Source organism: Grammomys surdaster, unplaced genomic scaffold, assembly GCF_004785775.1.
Source record: "Grammomys surdaster isolate TR1022 unplaced genomic scaffold, NIH_TR_1.0 139, whole genome shotgun sequence".
NCBI classification, from domain to species: domain Eukaryota; kingdom Metazoa; phylum Chordata; class Mammalia; order Rodentia; family Muridae; genus Grammomys; species Grammomys surdaster.
In genome coordinates this window covers 11,897,598-11,921,034 of record NW_021604597.1, presented here as the reverse complement: position 1 = coordinate 11,921,034, position 23,437 = coordinate 11,897,598, and the positions used below count along the sequence as shown (strand labels likewise).

The 23,437-nt window shown below is 41.9% G+C and overlaps 1 protein-coding gene across 1 annotated transcript in view; it reads right to left on the bottom strand.

The window, feature by feature from the left end:
* Window positions 1-3,111: 3,111 nt before the first annotated feature.
* The window catches only part of Arhgef26 (Rho guanine nucleotide exchange factor 26), a 108,707-nt gene continuing 88,381 nt past the window's right edge, over window positions 3,112-23,437 (bottom strand). The window contains exons 11-14 of the mRNA XM_028763587.1: window positions 17,304-17,513; window positions 7,157-7,224; window positions 5,844-5,948; window positions 3,112-5,171 (exon numbers count right to left, since the gene is read on the bottom strand). Coding sequence (XP_028619420.1) covers window positions 5,029-5,171; window positions 5,844-5,948; window positions 7,157-7,224; window positions 17,304-17,513 — 526 coding nt within the window. The 3' untranslated portion in view covers window positions 3,112-5,028. The remainder of the gene's footprint in view (window positions 5,172-5,843; window positions 5,949-7,156; window positions 7,225-17,303; window positions 17,514-23,437) is intronic.

Here is a 23,437-nt window from a genome sequence, read left to right as displayed (position 1 = left end):
AAAACCAAGAACCTCCTTCCCCACCTCCCCCACCCAAAGAACCCCACCAAACTAACCGAGTAAACACACACACATACAAACTGTAGTCCATTATATTTTATGTTGGTCAAGTACTCCTGAACATGAGGCCTGTCCTGGAGTGGTTGATATATCTGGTATCATTCCATTGGAGAAAACTGACTTTTTGTTTTCCCTCTACCAGCAGATATAAGAGACAGTTCAGTTGTAAACCTCTACCCTAGTGACTAGGTTTCCATTCATTCATTCATTCATTCATTCATCCATTCATTTAAAAAATATAACAAAATATAAGCTAAAAACTATCACATGGAAGTTAGACAAGACAAGCCAACAGAAGAAAAAGAGCAAGGATCAGGGACCCACTCATTCACACTCTTAGGAATTCCATCAAAACACTAAACTGGATGTTTATGTAAAGAACCTACCTAGTACAGACCTCGAACCTGCTGCTTTATATATGAGCTTTATGTTGATTTTGAGGGCCTTGTTTCTGTTATGCCCAAGTTGCAGGTACCCAAAGATGACCGAGGAGCCAATTCTGGTATAAAGCACTAGCTCTAGAGTTCATGAGCTTAGAGCAATGTCTCCCACCGTCCCCCTTGCAGTGGGTCAGAGTGAGCCCCGAGTCTAAGGGTTCAGGCTCATTATTGTGGTTACAACAAACTTGGTGAATTTCCATACGGGTCAGCAAATTCCTATTTTAAAAACTGCATTTCTGGTGTAATCTGAAGGAACCAAACATGAGGGCAGAACTACCTGACAAACAGGATTGTCAGGTTATCTGTTCTCTGCTGGATGTCTTAGATTATCTCTGTGTACCTTGGTCTTGCTGTTATAGCCTGGCTGTTGCTAAGGGGAGGGCGTGTGTGTGTGTGTGTGTGTGTGTGTGTGTGTGTGTGTGTGTGTGTGGAGTGGGGGGTTGCCATAGTCTGTTGGCTCAGGTGGACTTTGTGATTTTCTCCGTGGAATTGGTCTCTCACAAAATGGAGTTGGCTGGGCTTTTTAGTTTCCTTGGTGTCCTCTATTCCTTCTGGCTCTTACACACTTTCTGCCTTTTCTTTTGTGGGATTCCCTGAGCTCCTAGGGAAGAGATATCCTATTTAGGATTGAGTGTTCCAAGGTCTTTCAATGTCTGCACACTGTCTGGCTGTGGGTCTCTCTCATTGTTCCCATGTGCAGCAGAAGGAAACTTCTCTGATGATGGATGAACAAGGCACTGATCTAGGAGTGTAGGAGGCATTTCCTTTATCAGTGGTACATTGGCAAACTTTCTCACTCTCAGGCTTTTTAGGGTAATTAATGAAGCTAAGTTTACCAAGTTTTCTTCTGTTAATTATTAAACCTTTGAAGTTGTCTTATCACCAAACCAAGGACACCTAAAGTTTCTTCTATGATATCTTAAGAGGTAAAAAGCTTTACATTTTACTTTTGGGTCTAAAGTAATACAGATATCCACTTAACCTTCGTTAGCATGCAGGCATTATCTTTACTCAGACCTTTTATCTTAAGGTTCATTTATCTAATGCTGATATATATGTAGATGCTGAGAATTTTTCCAGTTTCTGTGTCTACAGGAAATGTACTCAGCTGGAGGGAACCTTTTTGCCCAAGATCACTCTCCCTTCCTAGCTCAGCTTACTTCCTAGAGTAATGGTTGGATTACCTTGTCCATCTCCTCTGGCAATATTCCTTCCTCTGCCCCTCCTCCAGGACGCTATTTAAATCTTTATAATCTCCATGGTTACTTCCCCTCTGATTTTTTTTCTTTCCGTTTTTTAGTTTCCTCTAGCCTTTCTTCCAATTCCATTGGGATCTTGTTTAACTGCCTAATCTCATGGTTGACTATATAATTTCTAGTTGTTTTAGTTTCATTTAAATTTCTGTAGTTACCAGATCTCTTATTCCATTTTAAACTGAGTTGTTATCTCTACATGTAACATTCATGAATATTCCCATGACCTGATTACTTTAGGATTCGGTGTCTCTTAGCTATTTGTGTCAGTGTCATGTCTCTGAGTCTTTGCTGGACTTGTGGCCACTTGCTTATAGAAATAACTGAGTTCAGGTGGTCTTTGTTTACACCAGCGAGGTTTTGGTTTCCCTCTGCTAATGTTAAGAGTCCACTAAGCAAAAACTCTTGTCTTTCAGGCTCATTCCAGAGTAAGCTCCTGAGGGACTCAGTCCACAAAAGTTACTACGGCACATACTACCTCTGACCTGGATTCTTAAACAGCAGATCAAAGGGGCTCAGCTTTTCTGTGGTTTCCCAGTGCTCTGGACAAATGGAGCACAGGATAATGCATTCTGCTACTGACTAGAAATAGTATACCCATTGCTCTTCATCCCAGGCAAACTTGAGTGGAAATACAACAAAGATATGTTAGACTGCTGAATGATGGTACAGAAGGAGCTGACAGGATTTGCTACCACATGATGTTCTTTAGCTGTAATAAAGTTGGAAGTATCTAGCATTTTAAGGTTTTATGGTGGCTGATGGAAGCAGAATTCTAAGCTCTGCTACCTTCCACCTCCCTGTCGTTTATATCATGTATTATTTTATGTTGCACAGCCACGGAAATGTACAGATCTAACCAAGGACTAAAATTATTTCTGTAGCATTCATTAGCCTACTTTAAAAAATAAGCTAATCCTGAGTTAATCATTGAGGAAATTATTCCAGGAGCCTAATTTAAAGGGATCCTTTAAAGGGGTGTTTTCTCCCTCAGACAGCATGAACAGGGAGTTAAATTCCAAGGACCAATAATAAGCATTCTATTTCGGCCTTGACAATTGAAGGATAACGTAACACTTGCAGCCATGTACCTGGGACTTCTGACTTTTCAAATGTAGGATTCTACATAGACACTGAGTGAGTATTGCTTCCAGTCACTCATTCTGTGGCAATCTTACTCAGTAATGGGAAACTGATCTAAAAGGCTTTGGGTTTTTTCTTCTAACATGATTTACTAGGTGATAAAATCGCAGAAGCATAGAAACAGTAGGACCCAAGTCTCAAAAGCACTTGTTTGCCAGGGTAGCTGATGGCAACACATACCCGAGACAAGAGGAGTCTTCTCTAACGCTAGATATAGGTAGCTTTCCAGTATAGCTTTTATTTAACCACCAATCCCCTCAGCCAGAAACTTCATACCACGACTAAATCAAATCACACCAGTACAGAAAGACAAATATATGTAAACTCTTTATAAATTCACAAGCTTTGTTGAAAGTGTACGAGCAGTTTCAATTTATTGGAACAAAAGTAACATTTCTGTTTTTGTAAGAGTGAAGTCACACTGTACATTTCAAAGAAGGCATAAAAAACGTTAAAAACAATCACAGTTGAAATGACACGATGTGACCGTTACCTGTATAAAGTGTTATACAGGAACACTGTAATAACAGTGTTCAGCTGCTTGCCTTAAAGGACACATGTATTTCTACACTGTTGAGCACGTATAAATTAATTCACAGGATTCATAGTATTACTTTATAGCTCCAAATGGGTATTAGCAAAAAAAATAATACAAAATGACTCCTCTTTCAAGCAACACCTGCCTCAAGTAAAACATGACATTAAACTACAACTTGTTAGCACTTCTAAAGAGTTCGTGACATTATCATCTCATCTTTCAGAGGAGACAGATTTCCCGTTTTATAATCCTGGGACCTCTCTTGCTGTGGGCTACTGCTATAGCTTCATTCATGTACTTACACATACCTCCACAGACTCAGGGCCTGGAATGTCTTTTGCTAGGGATACATACACAGGCAAAAGGCAGGCAACCCAAAGGTGAGAAGTGCCTGGGAGCCCTACTCCGCTTTACTGCTGAGGTGGATGGGTTCCAGGGTATGAGCCAGGCACACCTACACACTGGGCTTCTGGAATCTTACAGTCTGGGTGCTGTTTAGATGGGAACAGGGACATGGGACAAAGATCTGAGCCAGCTGATAATGTCTGTAGATTTGAACATGGGAAACAGAATAGAGGGGTTATAGCTACCAATGAAAATGTTTCCTGTGTCAGTCTTTCAAACCTTTATTACCTTTTAATAAACCATAGTATACTACATTGTCACTCCTTGTCCTAGTGGAAAAACAGTATCTTTTTGGAACTCATAGCTAAGAGAGACTCCAAACCCATCTACCAAGTATTTAAAGCAACAAGTTCCTGCTAACGTCAAAATATTTCAAGCAAGTACCTTGTTGGCATCTTAATATTAAGTTTAATTTTCTCTTTCTGAAGATTGTTAATGTATGTTCCCAGCCATTTTCAATTGAAAACAAGTAGAATTGTCAGGAACCATGTGTTACTGAAGGCAGAGCAAGCTCATGTCAGATCTTTAGCCGTTGACCCGTAATATCCTGTCTTCAGGATGTTCTCACATGTGTGAGCTGTAAATCCCATGTCATTTTAGTAGTTTAGGGTTGTGATACTATAGTTATCTAAGAACAATACTGAATGAGATAGATTTTTAAAAATCCTCACTGGGTGGCGCCTCACCTTCCTTCTAATAAGGAAAATGGAGGCAGAGTTCAAGTGTCAATTTCCCTTTCGTAGAAAGAGGTTTACAAAACATGACAGCTCACCTACAAAACTATTATTAGTTCCTTATGGAATTAACAGCATTAGGCTAAGACAGAAAACTATATACAAAATGAACACTCTCAAAGACAAACTTGCTGGTGCTATGGGACCATACAAAGGAGAAACTCTCATGGGGAAGAGCAACATTCTGAGTGAAGTAGGGGCAGAGAGGCCAGGATACAGCATCTTAGAAAACACAGTGGAAGTGGTGGGAGCCAAGACTCGTCATCCCTGAACGCAGAAGTTTTCAGGAGCATCATTTTGAAAAGCTGAGTTTTGTGGACTAACTGCATCTGGTAGCTGTTCTTCAAAAGTGCAGAATGGCTTGGCAAGCTTAGAGGCAAGTGTTTCCATCTTTTTAATTAAGCAGACTGTAATAATGGTAAAATTAGCCCCCGATCCATTGGCCATCTGAGAGGTTACACGTTGGTTTCCAGTCCTAGCAAGCGTCCCATCCTCTCCACATTCTTATCAATAGTAGCTTGACATGTTATCTCCTTTGCACATTCCATTGGAAACCAGCCCCGCTCTCCGTCTCGAAGTCTTTCCCCTTCATACCAGCCTGCAAGGAAAAACAGGCTGCATTACACAAGGAATGTCTGGAGGTAGCATTCCATGCCAGCTTACCCTGAAGAGGTGGCTTTCTTCTGGATACCATGGATAACAGTCAAGAAGAAACCTCAGTGCAATAGATGCTTGTTAAGGTCAAAATACTTAACGTGAAATAGGACAAGGTTGCCAGAGAGTGAATGATGCACCAGAGACTGAGCATGAGCAAAAGCTCTGAGGGAGGAGGTTAAGAGAGCTGGCTGAGCTCAGGAAGGGAATCCTTTGGGCAGGAGCTGCAGGAAAGTCTTTTTAAGTCATGGGGCAGGGCACAAAAGCTTCTGGAGGTTAAGAGTTAGGTGACTGCAGGGCTGGGAAGGAAAGGAAACTGGATGGTGGCCGCATATGTGTTTCAAAAGTAAACCTGGGGAGAAAAGGAGCACAGGGGCCAGGGTGAGGGTTTTCAAATGCATCACCTCTATTCTGTAGGGCTCTGAGTTGGGACATGAATTGTCAGGAACCGGGGTTAAGAACAAGGGTGAAATTAAGGCTGCCTTGGAACAGAGGAGCTGAAGCATCGCTGTGTCAGGATGTGGAAGACAGGTGTTCCTGACAAAATGAAACTCCTTGGACTTGAGGCTCTGTGAGCACCAGCCCACCTGTGCCTATGAGAATAATCTTTACTCACCATCGCCAACACGCTGATAAATGAGGACCACGTCTGCCACCTGCAGGGAAAGCTCATCGGGCTGTTTGGCAGTAAAAGATCTAATGATTTCCACCTGGGTCAGTGCTGTGGAGGAAAAGGAACATACTGAATGGCCAGAGGCTGAAAAACAAAATGTGTACAAAGTAGCAGTATGCATTCACTCACTTCAATTTCAGGGCTGGCACTGGTGGTCTGAGCCAGGCTCCTAAGGGAAGATAAAGAAGCCTCACGCCTGGTTTTAAATGTTGAGTTCAGGAGGACTCTTATGATGTATGGAGATGCTATAGCCTAACCTGGAGTCAGTCATTGAATTACACTCGAGGAAAAGGAGGTGAGAGCGGAAGTGCAGGCCAAGACTGTGTAACTCTACCATCCGCAATAACCCTCTCCTATCAGAAACCAGGCATAAAGGCTGTGGTACAGCTTAGAAAAAAGTGAGGGCTCCAGCCAAAAGATGGCCAGACTAATTCAGAATCCCCACCACCACCACCACCACCAAATGCTGATTTGCAGCAACACAACCTCAGCAGAACTGATTGACATGGCTTCATTATTTGTTTTTAATATAACATTTGATGTCACCCCAACCACTTTTGCTTTGACTCTAAAGGCTGTGATCATTCAGGAGCTCCAGAAAATCACCTTTGTAAGCCTCATCCTTCAGTCCTCTAACAAGTCATCCAGAAACATAGCATCACAGTTAAAGAATGGCCATACTAGGACACCAGAAGAATAAAGTACATTGTCGTGACATTACCACTTACACTAAAGGGATCATGAAAAATGTAATTTTCTTTAGAACAAAAACTTATAACCAGATATGGCAGCCTATACCCTATAACCCCACCCTTTGGAAAGCAGAGGCAAAAACTTGAGTTCAAAGCCAGTCTGGACTAATGTGTGAAGCCTAGGCCAGGCAGAGCTAAATAGTAAGTCTTTTTCTCAAACAAAGCAATAAAAATCAGACACATCCCAACACTTCTGTTTATAATCAAGCCCATTAGTAACCGCTAGCTATAAGCACTTTATGGTTCAAGTAAGACTTTCACCCTCTATAATTGACCTTAGTTTCCCGATAACCCACAGTGAACCCAATGCCTCTGACACACAGATGGAGAAACAAACCCAGAAAGGCTAAGCAGTGATTTTTCATGTCTAGCAACTGACATGGGAGGAACTAATAGCTATCCTGGAAGGAACCTTTTCAAGTAGGTAGTTATGTAGACTGTAACCAGTCTGTAACCATGCTGGCCAGCAGAGGGCAGAGCCCCTCCATGTTCCTGGAAACTTACTGGTTCTGTCTGGTGGCTGCTTCCCACTGCTGTGTCCCAGGGCTGTGATCCAGCGGGCTCGCTCACTCCTAAACACAGAGAGCAGATGCAATTCAGATTAGTCCCCTAGACACTGCAAGTAGTTTATTACTAGACAGACACTGTAACCCATTCCCAAAACATAAGGGATCCCAGAGGGTAGGGAACTGGCCTTGGAAATGGGCAGGAGTGATTTTTAAAAGAACAGTCATCATTGTCAAACAAATATAAGTGTAGCTTGTTATTGGAAAGAGGGAACTTCTCATATAACAGTTGGACATTTAATGAAGAACTGATTAGCAGTTGAATTAGCACACTCATCTGATGTTTAGCAGTTCAAAGGATCGATTTCACATGTAAGGCAAGCCTATAAAGCAGGATCCTTTCCCTCCCACATACTCAACCATTTTCGTAAAGAAGACAAGAAATCCCTTTTCTATGCTTGAGCTTTATTGAAGTAGAAATTCTGACACATTTAGACTCTTCTCAAATGCTTTAAAATATTTTCACGAGGATAGTTAGGAAAAAATAGCCAAAAATATTTTAATATGCTAAGCTACAACTGCGTGAAACAAAGACTTAAGTGTGACTACCACACGTCCTGAGTAAGCACAGCACTGTTTCACCACATAACAGTCCTTGTGTATTTAGAGAAGCAAGTGTTAGAATTGCAATTAATGAAGTCAATCTACAGGTATATACTATTTTAGTTCTCTACAAAATGTTCCAAAATGCCATCTGTGGGATGAGAGTAGCATTTTGGAGGTAAGCAATTGAAGCCAATGTACTATGCCAATACACCTTCTGGACTTTATCCTCAAATACTTGAACTTTTTTTTTTTTTTAATTCTCCCAATACCTTACAACCTATTTTCACTCCTGGACACATACTCCTATGTCATACCAAGCAGAGCAGCCCATATAATGACCTGCAATCGGGCACACCAGTCCATGCTTTTCCTGTGATCTTTCTGATTCCCTTTCTTTTCTGCAGGTTTTGTCTATTCACTATTGCCTGTTAGAAACTCTGCCTTTTGCGGCTGCTGAGATGGCTGAGAGACACACTTGCTGTTGTGAAGAACTCAAGTTAAGTTCCTAGCACCCACATAGGTGGCTTACAATTGCCTATTACTCCAGCTCCAGGGGATCTGATGCCTATAGGCTCGTCTAACACCCACACATTACATGGAGATATATACATGTAATTGAAAATAAATCTTAAAAAATAATGTCACAACATAAAGAAAAAAATAAAACAAACAAGCCCAAGTGCTTTAAGAATGTTCAAGTCTGCAAGCGCTTGCTTATGCAAACCCATGTCTATATGCTGCCAGACAAGGAACCCAGGTCTTCTGTCCAAAGCAAGTGCCTGATTTGCACCCCATATATTAATTTCATCTGTTTTATATATTAGAAAGTGAAGTTCTACAGAACATTTTTGTTTGGGTCTTCTTTGGTTTATAAACTCTCAATATTGACAACACAAGCCTTGCCTCTTCCAAGTAACTTCCCCCATATGGACACCTAGTGCCTCCCCTTTCCCTTAACTGATACTCTGTCCCCAGGGCACCCTCTGCCCAGCCTCACCACATTGCTGGTCCATAGTAGCCTCCTAAAAAGCAGGCAGTGGGGATGCCTGGCTAATTAAATTATCTCCAGAGCACTGCTTAGAGCACTCCAGAGCACAGTATAACTGGGGCTCAGTAAACATCTGCATACAAGAGAATCATATTACTTATCACACGCTGAACCTTGGTCATTTATAAGTTGTTTGCTGCTATTACCAGATCATAAACTCTGACAGGCAGGAGACTGCCACACGGTATGAGATTGACTCAAAAAAAAAAAAGAAACAAAATAAAGAAATTGATATATGTTTAAAACTAAAATAAATAGGTAGCACAATTAAGATGAAACATGTATGCTCAAACATTAAAAAAGAAAGAAAGAAAAGAAGCAAAGAGGGGGCTGAGATTGTTCAGAGCCTATAACTCTGCCAGGCATGAGCGTGGATCCCCAGAACTCATGGAATAGTTGGATGCTGTAGCTTGGGTACCTGCAATCCCAACTCTCCCACTAGGCCATGGGAGACATGGCCAATCTCTGGAATCTTTCGGGCCACCAAGCCTAGTAGTATTCTGTGGCAATGAAGCTCAGTCATCTGGGATAGTCCTCCGACCCCCCCCCCCCCCACTCTGGCATGTGCATGCCTACATCCATGTACAGTGACTGATGAAATGAGGCTTCAGGTAGTAACACATACAATTACTAGAAACTGATGATGCCATCTTGCTTCTAAAACTTTTCTAATACAGAGCAGAGCAAAGTGCCCTATCTTGGTTTTGTAACCAAGTAACATACAGCTTCCTTTAAACCAGTTCCCAAATAAATACTTCAAATTCTGCTGTGATGGGAAAGATCCTTATTATGACATAGGCTGAACTGGAATTTCCAAAGGACAATGCCAACTGCAAGCTAAGGTCTAGCAGAAGGTGAGTGGTTCACCAAGAACATCTCCAAAGTTCAGTGTCTCTCTGTGCCATCATATCAAAAGCAGGGCAGGCCTTTACCCCATGCCTTATCCTGTCCCAGCTCCAGCTGCCTTCCCCTCGCACTTTGGAATGGAATCTTTTACACAGGACTCTGCAGACAAGGCCAATCTCAAGCTCCAGCAGCTGCCCCCTGCCACTGAAGTTGAGCAGTCCAGATGAAATCATTCACTCCTGTGCCATGCTGTCTGGGTACTAATGGCATCCTGTAGACAGTGTGGCCCCTTGCTGGGACTCTAGAGGACAGAACAAGACACTTGTTGTTGCCCTTGCTGAATGGAGCTGTTTCTTGAAAACATTTCAATGGAGTCAGTGCCACCCCCTCTTAGAAGCTGTCAAACCACACCAGTTCCCCTGGGGCTTCTACACGCCTTGCCAAGGAGCTGGCCCCACCAGGGAACTGGAAGGAGTGTGTTTCTAATGCAGGAGCTGAGCACTTGCTAAATACAGAAACCTAAAGACTGGAAGGTCATTATTAAGTCCATGGCTCGCCCTCATCTACTCTCCGCAGTTACCACATGAAACGAGAAATTCGCAACCTACCACACATTCCGTTCAGGCTTTTCCCTTTGCCCTGATATCTGTGGGGTATCAAATTCCAAGATACAACCGATCCTTCAGTCAACCTTCACTGAGTGCACCAGTACTACACTAGGCTGGGGTTCTTCGCTGTTCATAGCCATTAATATGATGGGGCAGACAAGCAGAATAAAACATGCTCAAGCCCCCAGTAGTGTGCGTTGTTCTGGGAAAGATGCTCCTTAAGCCATATTTGACAACAGAGGAGAAAAGACAAAATGGAAAAGAGACTAGCAGCCTTTCCACGACTACCTAGCTCCGTATGCATGGCACTAGAAGATGCCGTGGCAGTCTCCTCATGGAGAGTTAGTCTCCTCATGGGGAGCTAGCAGCTGAGCCCCTTGATTGCAAAACATTGTAGACACAGAAATCCAATTTCTCACTGCATCTGCTAAAGGCTAGATAAGTACTGAAAAGGAAAGCTCTACAATGACAGCACACACTATAGCCTCAGCAACACTGGCAATCCCAGCCCTTAGGAGGCTGAGGATCACTTGGGCTAGCATGAGCTACATAGCAAACCTTGTCTCAAAAACAAAAAGCATTAAAGGCACCTTATTTTTCCAACATTTTTAGAATAGAAGTGGTCACTGAGAAAACAAGAGATATTAATTCATACTTCTAGTTCTGTCACCCTCCACCACCCCCCCCCCAGAAATTCAGGGCTGGTCCTGTTCATATGTAATACTGTTAATAATAACTGGTGAAGTTAACATGATTCATGTGAAATATCAGTGTTCACTTTAGTATCATCTGTTCAGAGTATCAAATGAAGGTTTCTTTATTTTGGTCCCATAGCTAAGAAGGGCATGTGGCATTATTGTGTGCTGTTTAAAATGTTCTGCCTCTGGGGGCCAAAGAGACAGCTCAGTGGTTAAGAGCACTGGCTGCTCTTCCAGAGGATGCAGGTTCAATCCCCAGCATCCACATAGCAGCTTACAACTGTAACTCCAGTACCAAGGGACCTGGCACTTCACACAAACATACATGTAGGCAAAACACCAATGCACATAAAATAGAAATAAATATAAATCTTTCAAACAATGTTCTGTCTATTTCTCCTTAAAATATCTTGTTTGTTTATGAAAGGTGCCTTAATGACGGGTGGTTATAATTTGACTTGGAAGAAAGGAAGCAGCACCCCTCGAATGTGAAAGACCATCTTCAGACCTAGAATCTAGATTCAAAAAGGAAAAAAGGAAAAAAGAAAAAAAGAAAAAAGAAAAATTGCAACCTGAACTACATTTTCCCATGTAGACTGACTACTTTATGTTGTGATATTCCTAAAGGAAGGAAAGCTATGATAGACTCTGAGATCTCATTTACAATCCCAGCCCATCCTTGTACTTCCTGTTGTAATTAAATCATTAACTGAAGCAGGAAGAGGGCAAAGCTCCTGGCCAACAATGCCTCTTTGTCAGAGCCCAGCACCCGGGCTTGGTGGCTGACAGCACAATCACATTCATTAGGCTCCCAGCTTCTCTGCAAAAGAAAGGCAAGAAAGGACTTCTGAGTCTCATTCATGATGGCTCTATCTATCCTACAGTTATATACATGGGTGGAGACAGCTTGTCCCCTCACTGATCACATAGACATCTCATCTCCACATACACTCAACCCAAAAGGGCATCCAAATTCTACTGCAAATGCAGGAAGCCAGGGACATCACTTGTTATATAGCCTGTTGCCCGTGGGAACTGAAGCTGTCTGTGCCTCATTTTAATGAAGGCAGACAAAGGGGACTCTCCATGTCCCACATTCTTCTTGAAAAGCCCAGAAGGAAAAGAGATAACAGTAAAGCATTCTTCCTTTGTCTTCTCAAGAAGAGTAAGACTTTGTCTTTTTCAGACCATTGTCTAGTTAGCAGTACAGTGACTTAAGGTCAGTGACAGGCAAACATATAACACCACGTGCACAACTAGATGTCCAGCCTACAAAGCAGTCAGCAGGGTTCTTATGAAGAAAAGTTGAAAACCAGAAGAAACCAGTAAATCTCATAATTGAGAATGGTAGGCATTAGAATCAGTTCCCAGCCAGACTACCTATACTGGATGTGACCACACCACGCCACAAAGAGGACCCTGACAGCCAATCATGAAGCATAAAAACCTAGAGTTCTCCATGCTAATGATATATCTAGATAGGCTCAGAGTATTTAGTTAATGAGCTTCCTTTCCTGGGCATTCCATCCTACAAAAGGTATTTAATTTCTGGTTCATCCTGAGTAAGACGTATGCATCCTCATCTGTCATGAATAAAACAGTCTGTACAAGCATGGACCATCTCCTTCATCAAGAATTGTGGCAGGGGTTGGGGGTGCATTGTGGGAGATCCTTTGTCGTAAAGAGCCATGCCTAGATTCTGGAGAAGGCCTCTCTTCCAGTCCCTCCATATTTTTGGCACTCATTCCGAACTTAGTCAAATTCTACCCCAGCCTGGGCTCAGCATGAGTAGTGGACCCATTCCCAACAGCAGCATCTGGGTACACAGGAGTTTAAGAACCATAGCATCTGTCCCAGATCTCTTGCCTAGAGGAATAGACTGGGACCCCTATCTTAGACTGCATTCTATCTTATCTAAGCAGCATTTCTGACACCCCAGCATCGAGGTGGAAACACAAACCAACAATGTATCACGACAAAATATAGGGAAATAAGGGAAGAACAAAGTCAAAAGCGTCTTCCCTGCTGGCTAGCTTTCTTAATGCTAAACAGTGCTCTATAGCTGCTGGGAGAGAATGGGCAATTAACTGTGAACCCTATGAACTAATACCAAAGACCAGGCAAGATATATTCACTGCTGTAATAATGCCAAAACCATTATACAGACAAGCAATATTCTTTGATTGGATTGAGGACTTGTTCTACAAGAGAAAATTCATGACATACTGTGAGCCTAACCAAAAACCCATAACTGGCGAAAACATAGGCCATAAGAGGCCATAAGAGGCCACCTACTACTGTTGTTTAGCTAAAGCTTCTCTTCACAGTACATATATGTGAATTCAGAGATGGTTGGCTGCTATAGTAAGGGACAGTTGAATGGATAGTCCTAAATGGGATATTTATACTTCTCCTTTAAGGCTCAGAGACTACTGAAGGAGAAAGTGATAGAAAGATGAGACAGATGATCGGGAAGTAGAAGACTACAGAATGCATCTTCTAGGCATGACCTGGCCATTGCAATCATGTACTCATAGCACCTTAGTTGCCTTCACTGGGTTGGCACAAGGCTAAATCTGTCAGCAGGCATGGATGGCTAGATTAGACAGGATTAGATAGGGAGCTAATGGAGCACTGTCCATCTCTGCTGAACTATTGGCCACTGATGGATTCTGGGGGAGAGCCACTGGTCAGCCTGCTAGGATCCATTGGATGTTCCATGCCCATGGTCACTCATGAGGCCCTAGTTAAATACAATGGGTTAGAAACCCCAAACAAAAGCACATGAATGTGGGAAAGCCATCTGTAGGGAGGAGGAGGTGATAAAAGATCAAGAGAGAGGAAGGGGACTGAGAGGGCAAGAATACTCAGAATGCAGTATGTACACGTATTGGATTGTCAAATGAATTTTACTAATTAAAAAGTACATATTTTAAAAGGGTGACAGAGACTAACAAAGAGCAACATTTCCCTAAATATGGCTACTACTCTACCTTACCTTGAATATGGAAAAACCTAATTATTCTCTTTCTGTATCAGTCTATAAATACATTTTGGGAATCTGCTATATACAAAGAGGGGAAAAGACATGAACGGACCCAAGAGATTAGCAATCAACAGTGCAGAGTAAGAAAGAATGTTTAGAATTCTGTCCATGTGGTTCAAAAGATAAACTCAGGAAGGAGATAGTGAGAAAGAAAATTAAGGAAAGATGAAACATACTGTTGTACATCCAAATCCAGGAACGTAGAGCAAACTTCATTTTTCTAACTTAATTGTTAATGGAGCATATTAATCAAATAACACATAAAAAAGGAGGAAGTTACCATGTCGTGGTGGCTCGTGCCTTTGATCCCAACAGGAGGCAGAGGAAGGCAGATCTCTGAGTTCAAGGCCTACAAAGTGAGTTCCAGGATAGCCAGGGGGTGCACAGAGAAAACCTGTCTCAAAACAAACAAACGAAAGAAAGGAAAGGGAAGGGGAGGGAAAGGGAAAGAGAAAGGAAAAGGAAAGAACCACAAATGTGGGATCTTAGAGATATTACTTGGTGGCCAGGGCTGCTCTGCAAACGTGGGACCATAGCTGGATCACCATGCCTTAACAAGTTAGACATTCTGGCAAATATGATTACTCCAGCTCCAATAGGATGCAGAAGCAGGGGCCTAAGACATAAGCCCCAGGTCAAAAAGAAGAACCTGAGCCAGAGAGACAGAAAGAAACTGATGGGAAAGGACACTGAAGCTCTCTTCTGGCTTCTGTGTGCTTGCACAGGCATGTATACCCACATGTGTACATATATGCACAGACCTGTACACAAAAGCACATATTAAAAACCAAAAATCCAACTATATGTTTCACAAGTCTTAGATGCAAAGAACACACCTTACACTGACTAGAACTGATTATTCAAACCAAGATAGCCCATATTGTAAAGAAATGATAAATGGTTATGAGGTAAATATATCTTAAAGTTAATTTAAAGAGATCATAATGTGTTCTTAGTTTGTTCAAGTTTTTATGTTTCCAGGCTTAAGTTTAAAATAAAACTAAAACATAACAGCAGGAACTCAGAACTAAACTATACATGTATAATCATATTAATAGAGTGTGATAATTTACTAGACATTTAAACAACCAATTATGTGTGAGAGTGAGCATATCTGTTTTAAGGAAAGTGCATTTTGGTGTCCTTTTTTTTCCTCTATCAGTGCTGCTCTGTATCTTGCCAGCATCTGTCTATTTATTTAAGAATTATTATTTTTACATTACCTGTATAAATGTTTTGCCTATGTGTATGAATGTACTGCAAAAATGCCTGGTATCCACAGAGACCAGAAGAGGGCACTCTAGACTCCCTGGAATTGGAGTTACGGATGTTGTAAACCACCATGTAGGTGCTGGAAAGTGAACCCAGTTCCTCCACCACCGTGTTCTAACCACTGAGCAACCTCTCCAGTCCAGTCTATTTATTAACTTCTCAGCTGTAATGGAGGGCAGAGGAGGAAAGAGAAGAATGACAGTCCCTCCTTCTGTTCCCAGAGACTTCTGCCCCTCCCCCACCCCATCTCTTCTGGAATGTTCTCTTGTTATTAATGAAAGAACTACAAATATGAGTCATACTCATGGGCTTATGGATGACATAACTAACGATTCTGAGAACATGTCTGGTTTCGAAAATGTACAACCACTCAGATTAGGGCAAATCAAAGGCAAGAGTGTAGAACAGAGTCTACAGTCCTGGGAAAGTATCTAGCCTTTATATAAAAGAGCAGGACACTGACTTAGAATATCTTAAAAACAAGTAGCAGAGATTCCATAAATGATGTTTGAGGCAAACAGAAAAAGCTCTGTCAATACATCAGTGAGGCCAGAATGAAGAACAAACTAAGGACAGAAGAGGAAATCACAAGCAAAAACAGCAATCTCTCCTTTTCTAACTACAAAGAGGGAGTTTCTAACTTCTTTGAATTTTCTGGAATGTCTAGACAAGTACTAATCCCTAAAGAGTTTAACCTTTTGTTAAAGTTGCACAAAATTCAGCATATTAATTCCATTGTTTACAGAGGTTCCTTCACACACAAAAAAAAATCTAGTTCTGCCTCTGATACCCAAGGACTTCTACAGTTGAAGAAGTGCTCTCCCCAAGTCAGGCCCTGGCGGAGGCCCTTGCTGGTTTCTAGACACACAGCAACAAGGATACCTTCCTCATCAAGGCAGCAGACAAAGGGGGGAATCCTGGGCTCGAGAGGCCTCGAGAGGCCATTTCTACTGCTCCAGGGGAAGAACTGTGGGCCCATAAAAAAAGACCTCTTCTGTAAGAATATACATTTACATAAAGGCTTCACCATAGTCGGGGCTATTATTCACTACTATCTGCTGATCCATTTTAATCACTCTACCTGAGAAAGCTGCCAGATGAAGGTAGGAAATATGCAGGAACTGGAGAGGACACAGACATAGGGAACTCCTTTTTCTTCATTGCTCTATTTCCTAACGCAACACAGCTCCTGCCCGTAACGATATCCAAAAGACTTCTTGTTTCCAAAGAATTTGGTCAGCAATGTCAAAAGGAACCAAATCATCAAAGTGGACTTGCAAACCAATCCCTTGTCCAGTGTGAGCACACTTCGTGCTGGTGAATCCACAGGTACAAGCAGAACCCCTGTCCTGCCTTCACAAATGGTCTGGGGAGAAGCATCATAATATGCTTTCCTAAGCAGAGTATGTTTCTGAGAATCCATGTGGTCTGTCTGACTGAAGGCAGGTGATTCAGAAATTACATCAAATTCAATACTGAACAAGGTGAAGTTTGCTTGGACTCTAACTACTATTTAATCATTTTGCCTAAATGGATGAGCCATTTTTCAAGGCTGTAAACTGTAGCAACTGCAACGTGTCTGGGTGAAATGTGAAGTGGCCATGTCCTAGCTTTTGGCAATAGAAGCAGCTTGTCAAGGGCCACAAAAAGTCAAGACAGATCGCTGTAAAGTGACAGCACATTCCAAATGAACTTGAAGGAATGAATAAGACAAGGCTTCATCCTAACATTTTTGTGAATGAAAAATGTCAGCATTTAAATAAAATGCATTTGTCAATATAACTTTTCAGCTAAAATGCATTCATCCATCAAGATTTTAAAGGATCCAAATAGCAAGACACTTCACTAGAGGTACTGAGGAGATCGTACCTGCTAAAAGCACCTGAATGCTACACTTAGCACACAGTAGGTACACAAGAACAAAACCAAATAGGAACCACTGTTTGTAGAGAGCAAGAGCAGGTTGGAGAAGCAAAGGGGAGGTCAGGTACCCTGAACCTTCTCTCCCTCTGTGTACTTACTGGGTCTCAGCCCCAAGCAGCATGTCCACCTTCTCATTGGCATGGTTGTTGAGGACTGTTAGGGTAAAGAGGTGAGTGGCAGAGCTCTGTCGTGAGTAAAGCATCGTGGAAGTGTTCTTCCCTGGAGAAGAATTAAGCTCTTCATTGTCACAAGATTCCACCAACAGCTGGTCCCTTAAGGAGTAATCATTGACGTTGTAGCTTTCTTCACTAAAAGACAGGGGGAGAATAGGTTAATTACTCAGCAGCCACGACTTTGACCACCACTGTCAGATTTCAAGTCACATTTCTGGAGAAGTGGCCAGGACATCCAGAGGAAGGGGAGAATGCCCTGTTTGATGACACAAATTGGAATCTGAATGTTATCTCCTGACTACCAATTAAGAGAAGCACCAACATTATGTATATAGCACACTAAAGTATGTCTCAGATAAATGAGCAATGTATTTTTGAAATCATAGGTCGTGTCTTACAAGGACTTAAAAATCAACACATGAAAGATGGGCACTTCTTGAGTACAAAACTATGAGAAATTTCTACTGAAGATTGAAGTATCTAGCAGGCAACACCATGAGACTCACACTGCCATATTAAAAATAAACAAAGGTTAGATAGTTGAAAGATGAAATATTGAATAATTAACTCAATGAAGAGCTTTATAGGCTTAATGTGCTGTTCTTCTGTAACTGGTATAATCAGTGAGACTGGCAAGCATCCTGATAATTGGTGTACCTCCCTGCTTTGCACACACCTCCACCACAAAATGAAGATGATGCTATTAAATGCTTGCCCATGCTCTGGGTCACCCAGGTTTCACCCCCTACTCACAGATGACCACAGCAAAGGACGCAAGTAGAACCCAGAGGCCTAATTATAGAAATCAAACTTCAGCAGATCCCACAAGTAGGCCTGCTTACTCTGACAAAGGGGCCAATCCATCCTCCCCAATACAGCCTTGTATTTCCGAAGCCACCAGGCTGTATCCTGCTATGTCCCTGTCTTTGCTTATCCCAGTCTCAGCGTTCTTCATTCCACTGTGTGAGGATGGCTGATTCCCTCAAGACAACTGGCTCTTGAGGGAATTAGCTCACCTGCTCCCATTGTGCCCTTCTGGGAGTGCTCTCCCTTATGAAATTCAGGAAAGTCTTCAGCCTCTTATTGGAACCTTCCCTCTACCTTGTAATCAAGTACGACGTTTCCTCTAACAGAATCTTGGATCTCTCTAGAGATGCCATAAACCCTGATGGCTCTGCTCACTTCTACAAAATGATGACTTTCTGCTTCCAAGAAGGCCTAGATTCTGGAGCTCACACTATTGGTCTCTGTTCCAATCACAAGATTCTACAGACTTCAGAGTCTCCCAATCCTGCCTTAGGATGCCCAAGCTTATTGCACCAATTATCAGGATGTGAGCAAGTCTCACTGATTATAATAGTTACAGAAGAGCAGCAAACAAAGCCTTTCATTGGATTAATTATTACGTTCTTCTTTACATTCCATGAGCAGCTCCTTCTCTTACTGTGGCCTCAGTGCTGTGACTTCTTCAATGGCCGCAGGTATGCTACCTTGGCCTTCTTCCTACTCTTATCATTACGATCAAATGCAGCCTCTCCTTCATTCCAACAGCAGTCTAGACACTCCGTGCGCTACCTGGCATCAACTCAAATCCTCATCCTCTAAACTTAATTAACCCACCAGCTCCTGCTCATTGACTCTGTGACCTTTTCCCTGTTGATGGATTCCACATGCCCCCTCACCTGTGGATATCAAATTACCCATCTGGGATTCCTCGTAGCTGGCTAAAATCATATCTTACATACATGCTTATCTCCCTTGGCTCTGCTTGCCTGGCAAATTCCAAATCTAGCTATATTGATCTCTTTCTGCTCCCTTCTGTCGTCACAGATAAACCTCAACTGAACTGATATAAGCAGATGCCCCTACAATAAATTCAAGTATACTCCAGGAACAATGACATTATCTGATTTAATAGCAAATAAAAGTATTTAAAATTAGAAGAGCTGGAAGAAAACTCCCTGTGTCCAAATATAGTATAGGTTTTTAGAACAAAACATTTTGTTCAAAAGTTCTGGTTCTTTCTTTATTCAGCAGTAAACATTCTGCCTTGTAACTGTCCTTAGGAAACCTTTGTAGCTTTTTTTTTTGTTGTTTCCTTGAAGTTTAGTTTGATAAATTGTCCAGCACATACAGGTTCCATCTCTAAAAATTAAATATACTTTCTGACGAAATCTGTTAGGATCATGTCTGTATTCACTGTAAGTTCCCATGGCAAGAAGATCTCCAAGTCTGCCCCGAAGCTGCCACACCCAGACATATAAGTTGTTTTCACATCTAAACTAAAGGAGACCTATCAAAGCACACATTATACTCAAAAGAAGAAAGCAGGACAGTGCACCTTACAATCAAACATAGTTGTATCTTTAAAAGATCTTGTTTACTAGGAACAAAGAAGTCAATTGTTACCAGAGCAGAAAATGTTTACAATGTCAGGACATAGTAGACATAAATTTGACAGCCCAGGATTCAGGATATGCCTGTGCACACACCCTACCATTAACACAACTATCACACACACACACACACACACACACACACACACACACACACACACACACTGAAAGGAGGGAGGAGATCAAGACAAAGAAAACATGAAAGCAAAAGCAACACCAGTAGCAAAAACTACATGGAAAAGAGAGGCTCCTTTTGTCCCTATCTTGCTCTTTGGTCACAATCAGAAGCTCTAAACCATTATCACTCAGTGGCATAGCACTTCGTTCCGATCAAAAATCATTCACTGGACAGGGAAATTAAGGAAATTAATATTTTATGAGTGGGATAGTTAGGTAGGCCCTGAAGAGTAATAGTTGCATTGCGATCAAGGTTACTTCCTTCCAAAGAAATGAAAGTCCGGAGGATGTGTGCATGGCAGTGTCCTCATGTATGACCAGCAAAACTTCTGCAGCTTCAGCATCAGGCAGCTTTGCTTGTTAGTTTGTCCCTGATAGACCTTAATGACTGAGTTCTCAGGACTCAAATATAGACTATGATGGTTAGTCCTTCCTCTTTTCATTTTTAGAATTTGTATCTTCCAGGATTTACCTAAATTAAGCAAAACCAAAACACAGCTAGGAAATTTTATTTCGTCAATGCTTTGAATATGTTTTAGGAATCATGAAAGCCAGAAGCAGATTTTTTTTTTTTCCGAGACAGGGTTTCTCTGTATAGCCCTGGCTGTCCTGGAACTCACTCTGTAGACCTGGCTGGCCTCGAACTCAGTAATCCGCCTGCCTCTGCAGATACATTTTTAAATTGTGCATTAAATGTTCCTTTAAGCACCAAGTACAATGCCATTGACTACAAGCTATTTGACCCAGTTTAATCCAGTCAGCCCTTTCCATGTCCACTTAGAATGGTAAAACCACGGCCCTCCTATTCACAGCGTTAGAACGTCACCTCTGGTATTTGTCCAAACTGTCTGAAGGGAGACCTTAGCTTAGTTTCGATATTTAGGTCAAAAGTAACTTCCAAGACAGATGTTTCCTGTCTGTTTTTTAAGTGATTTGTTCTCATTCATCAAAGCAAACAAACAAACAAACAAAAGAATCCACTGTTATCTAGTTAGTGAATTTTTGCATTATACACTTATATAGAGCCTAACACGTTATTACTTTTTTAAAGTGGGTTTCATATTTAAAAATACCTTTATCATTTAACGGTGGTAAAGTTAAATTGGTTATTTATCCTGGTCAGCTATCTTAAAACTCACTGAAACAAAAGCTGACAAGTGTCTGCCTCACTCTTAGATTTTTTTCTGGTATATTCTCTCACACACTCACTGTCTTAGTCAGGGTTTCTATTCCTGCACAAACATCCTAACCAAGAAGCAAGTTGGGGAGGAAAGAGTTTATTCAGCTTACACTTCCACATTGCTATTCATCACCAAAGGAAGTCAGGACTGAACTCAAGCATGTAAGGAAGCAGGGGTTGATGCAGAAACCATGGAGGGGAGTTACTTACTGGCTTGCTTCCCGTGGCTTGCTCAGCTTGCTTTCTTATAGAACCCAGGACTACCAGCCAAGGGATGGCACCACCCACAACAGGCCCTCTCAACCTTGATCACTAATTGAGAAAATGCTTTACAGCTGGATATCATGGAGGCATTTCCTCAAGGGAGGCTCCTTTCTCTGTGATACCTCCAGCTTGTGTCAAGTTGACACACAAAACCCACCAGTACACTCACATGTAAATATTTAATCCCCCAAGGGTTCAGAATGGTGGCCATTTCCCAAACTCTGAATTTCCTGACTACTGCATAAAACTCATTCTTCTGTCAGTTAGCACCTGAAACCCCCTAATCCCCCCAGTTCAGATGGACAACTGGCCACACTGTGCTGGAGAAGGAGTAAGGGAGCCCACCACAGGCACCTCTATGCCAGGCTTTCCCTCTTCTGCTCACTCAGGTCCCAGAAGGTTAAACGAAGTGGGAAAGAAACAACCCTTTTCCGCCGGGAAGCTGACTCTATTCAGACTTCCCATGTTTGTCTCCATCATTTAACAAACATATGCTTGACACAAATTCTGAAACAATTTGGATCATGTAATTAGGAAGCTGAATTTCTCAGAAAAAAAAGCAAATGGAAAAACCACCTTTCTTTGCTTGGACGAGTTTACATGGAGACTTCCTTCCATTGTGCCAGAGGCTCTCCAGACTTGCAGCTGTCCGGGCTCCTCGCTCTGTGCAAGGCGCTTCCGATCAGGTGCAGGGACCCAATCAAGTCCACAGAGGTCTGTTGCTCAATGCCTTAAACAATGATGAGTCTCCCCATTAAAACCCATTTGAAGTTCTAGTAACTTCTGTCCAGACTCTCCTCCTTTACATAATTATATTTTTTTATTGGCTATTTTATTTATTTACATTTCAAATGTTATGCCCTTTCCTGGTTTCCCCTCTGGAAACCCCCTATCCCATCTCCCCTCCCCCTGCTTCTATGAGGGTGCTTCCCCACCCACCCACCCCACCCACTCCTGCCTCCCCGCCCTGGCATTCCCCTACACTAGGGCATCAAGCCTTCAATGGACTAAGAGCCTCTTCTGCCATTGATGCCCGACAAGACCATCCTCTGCCACATTAGTGGCTAGAGCCATGGGTGGCTCCATGTGTACTCTTTGGTTGGCAGTTTAGTCCTTAGGATCTGGGGGGGGGGTGTCTGGTTGGTTGACACTGTTGTTCTTCCTATGGGGTTGCAATTATCTTAAACAAAATAAGTAGCTATCTGTGGAGAACAGGAAAGCATGCTAAACATGTCTCAAAGTTATTTCCGATATAAAGAAGTTCACACAATGTCTGAATGTATGCTGTATGCCACTGAGGTGATGTGACATAAGCCTGTCTGCAGAGAGTTCCTTTTTATTTTTATTTATTTATTTATTTATTTATTTATTTATTTATTTATTTATTTTTTGTGATGCTGGGACTGAATCCCAGGGCCTTGCACATGCTGAGTCAGCACTGGAGCAATGCGTGATCTATTTGCTCCCCTCTCCCTTTACTAAGCAGACAATTATGGAGCCCTTTACTTCCTGTCTCATAATGTCTACACAGGCTGGGACACTTCTCATAGGGAACATTTATTTATAAATATCATTTATTACTTTTAGATCACAAAGACATTTAAAGACCACATAGAAGAAATTCATGTTTAAATATCAAATGAAAGACACATGGAAATTTTCAAGATTGAGCACAGAAATCTGAGAATTAAGCACTCATTTTTGGCACAGTCAATTTGGGAAAGGGGAAGGACAGACAGAATATGGACAAAGGGACATTAAATCTGCAATTTTGCTCAACTTGGGTTTTCTTTTTGGTTTAAGAGGAAAGTGTCTAACATTAACTATCACTGCAAGTTTGGGCAACAAGTACATTAGTGTGTGATGATTTTCTGTACACTTGACCTATTTTAAAGTAAATTTAAAAAGAAATGTGTGTTAAATTCTAAGTGCTTAGATGTGAAGACTCTTGGTACTCCAGGTGTCTGTGGATGCCTGAGTGTGGGGCTGAATCAAGTAGAAGAGAATGTCTATAGGATGTCTTAACTGTCCTACTGACTAGC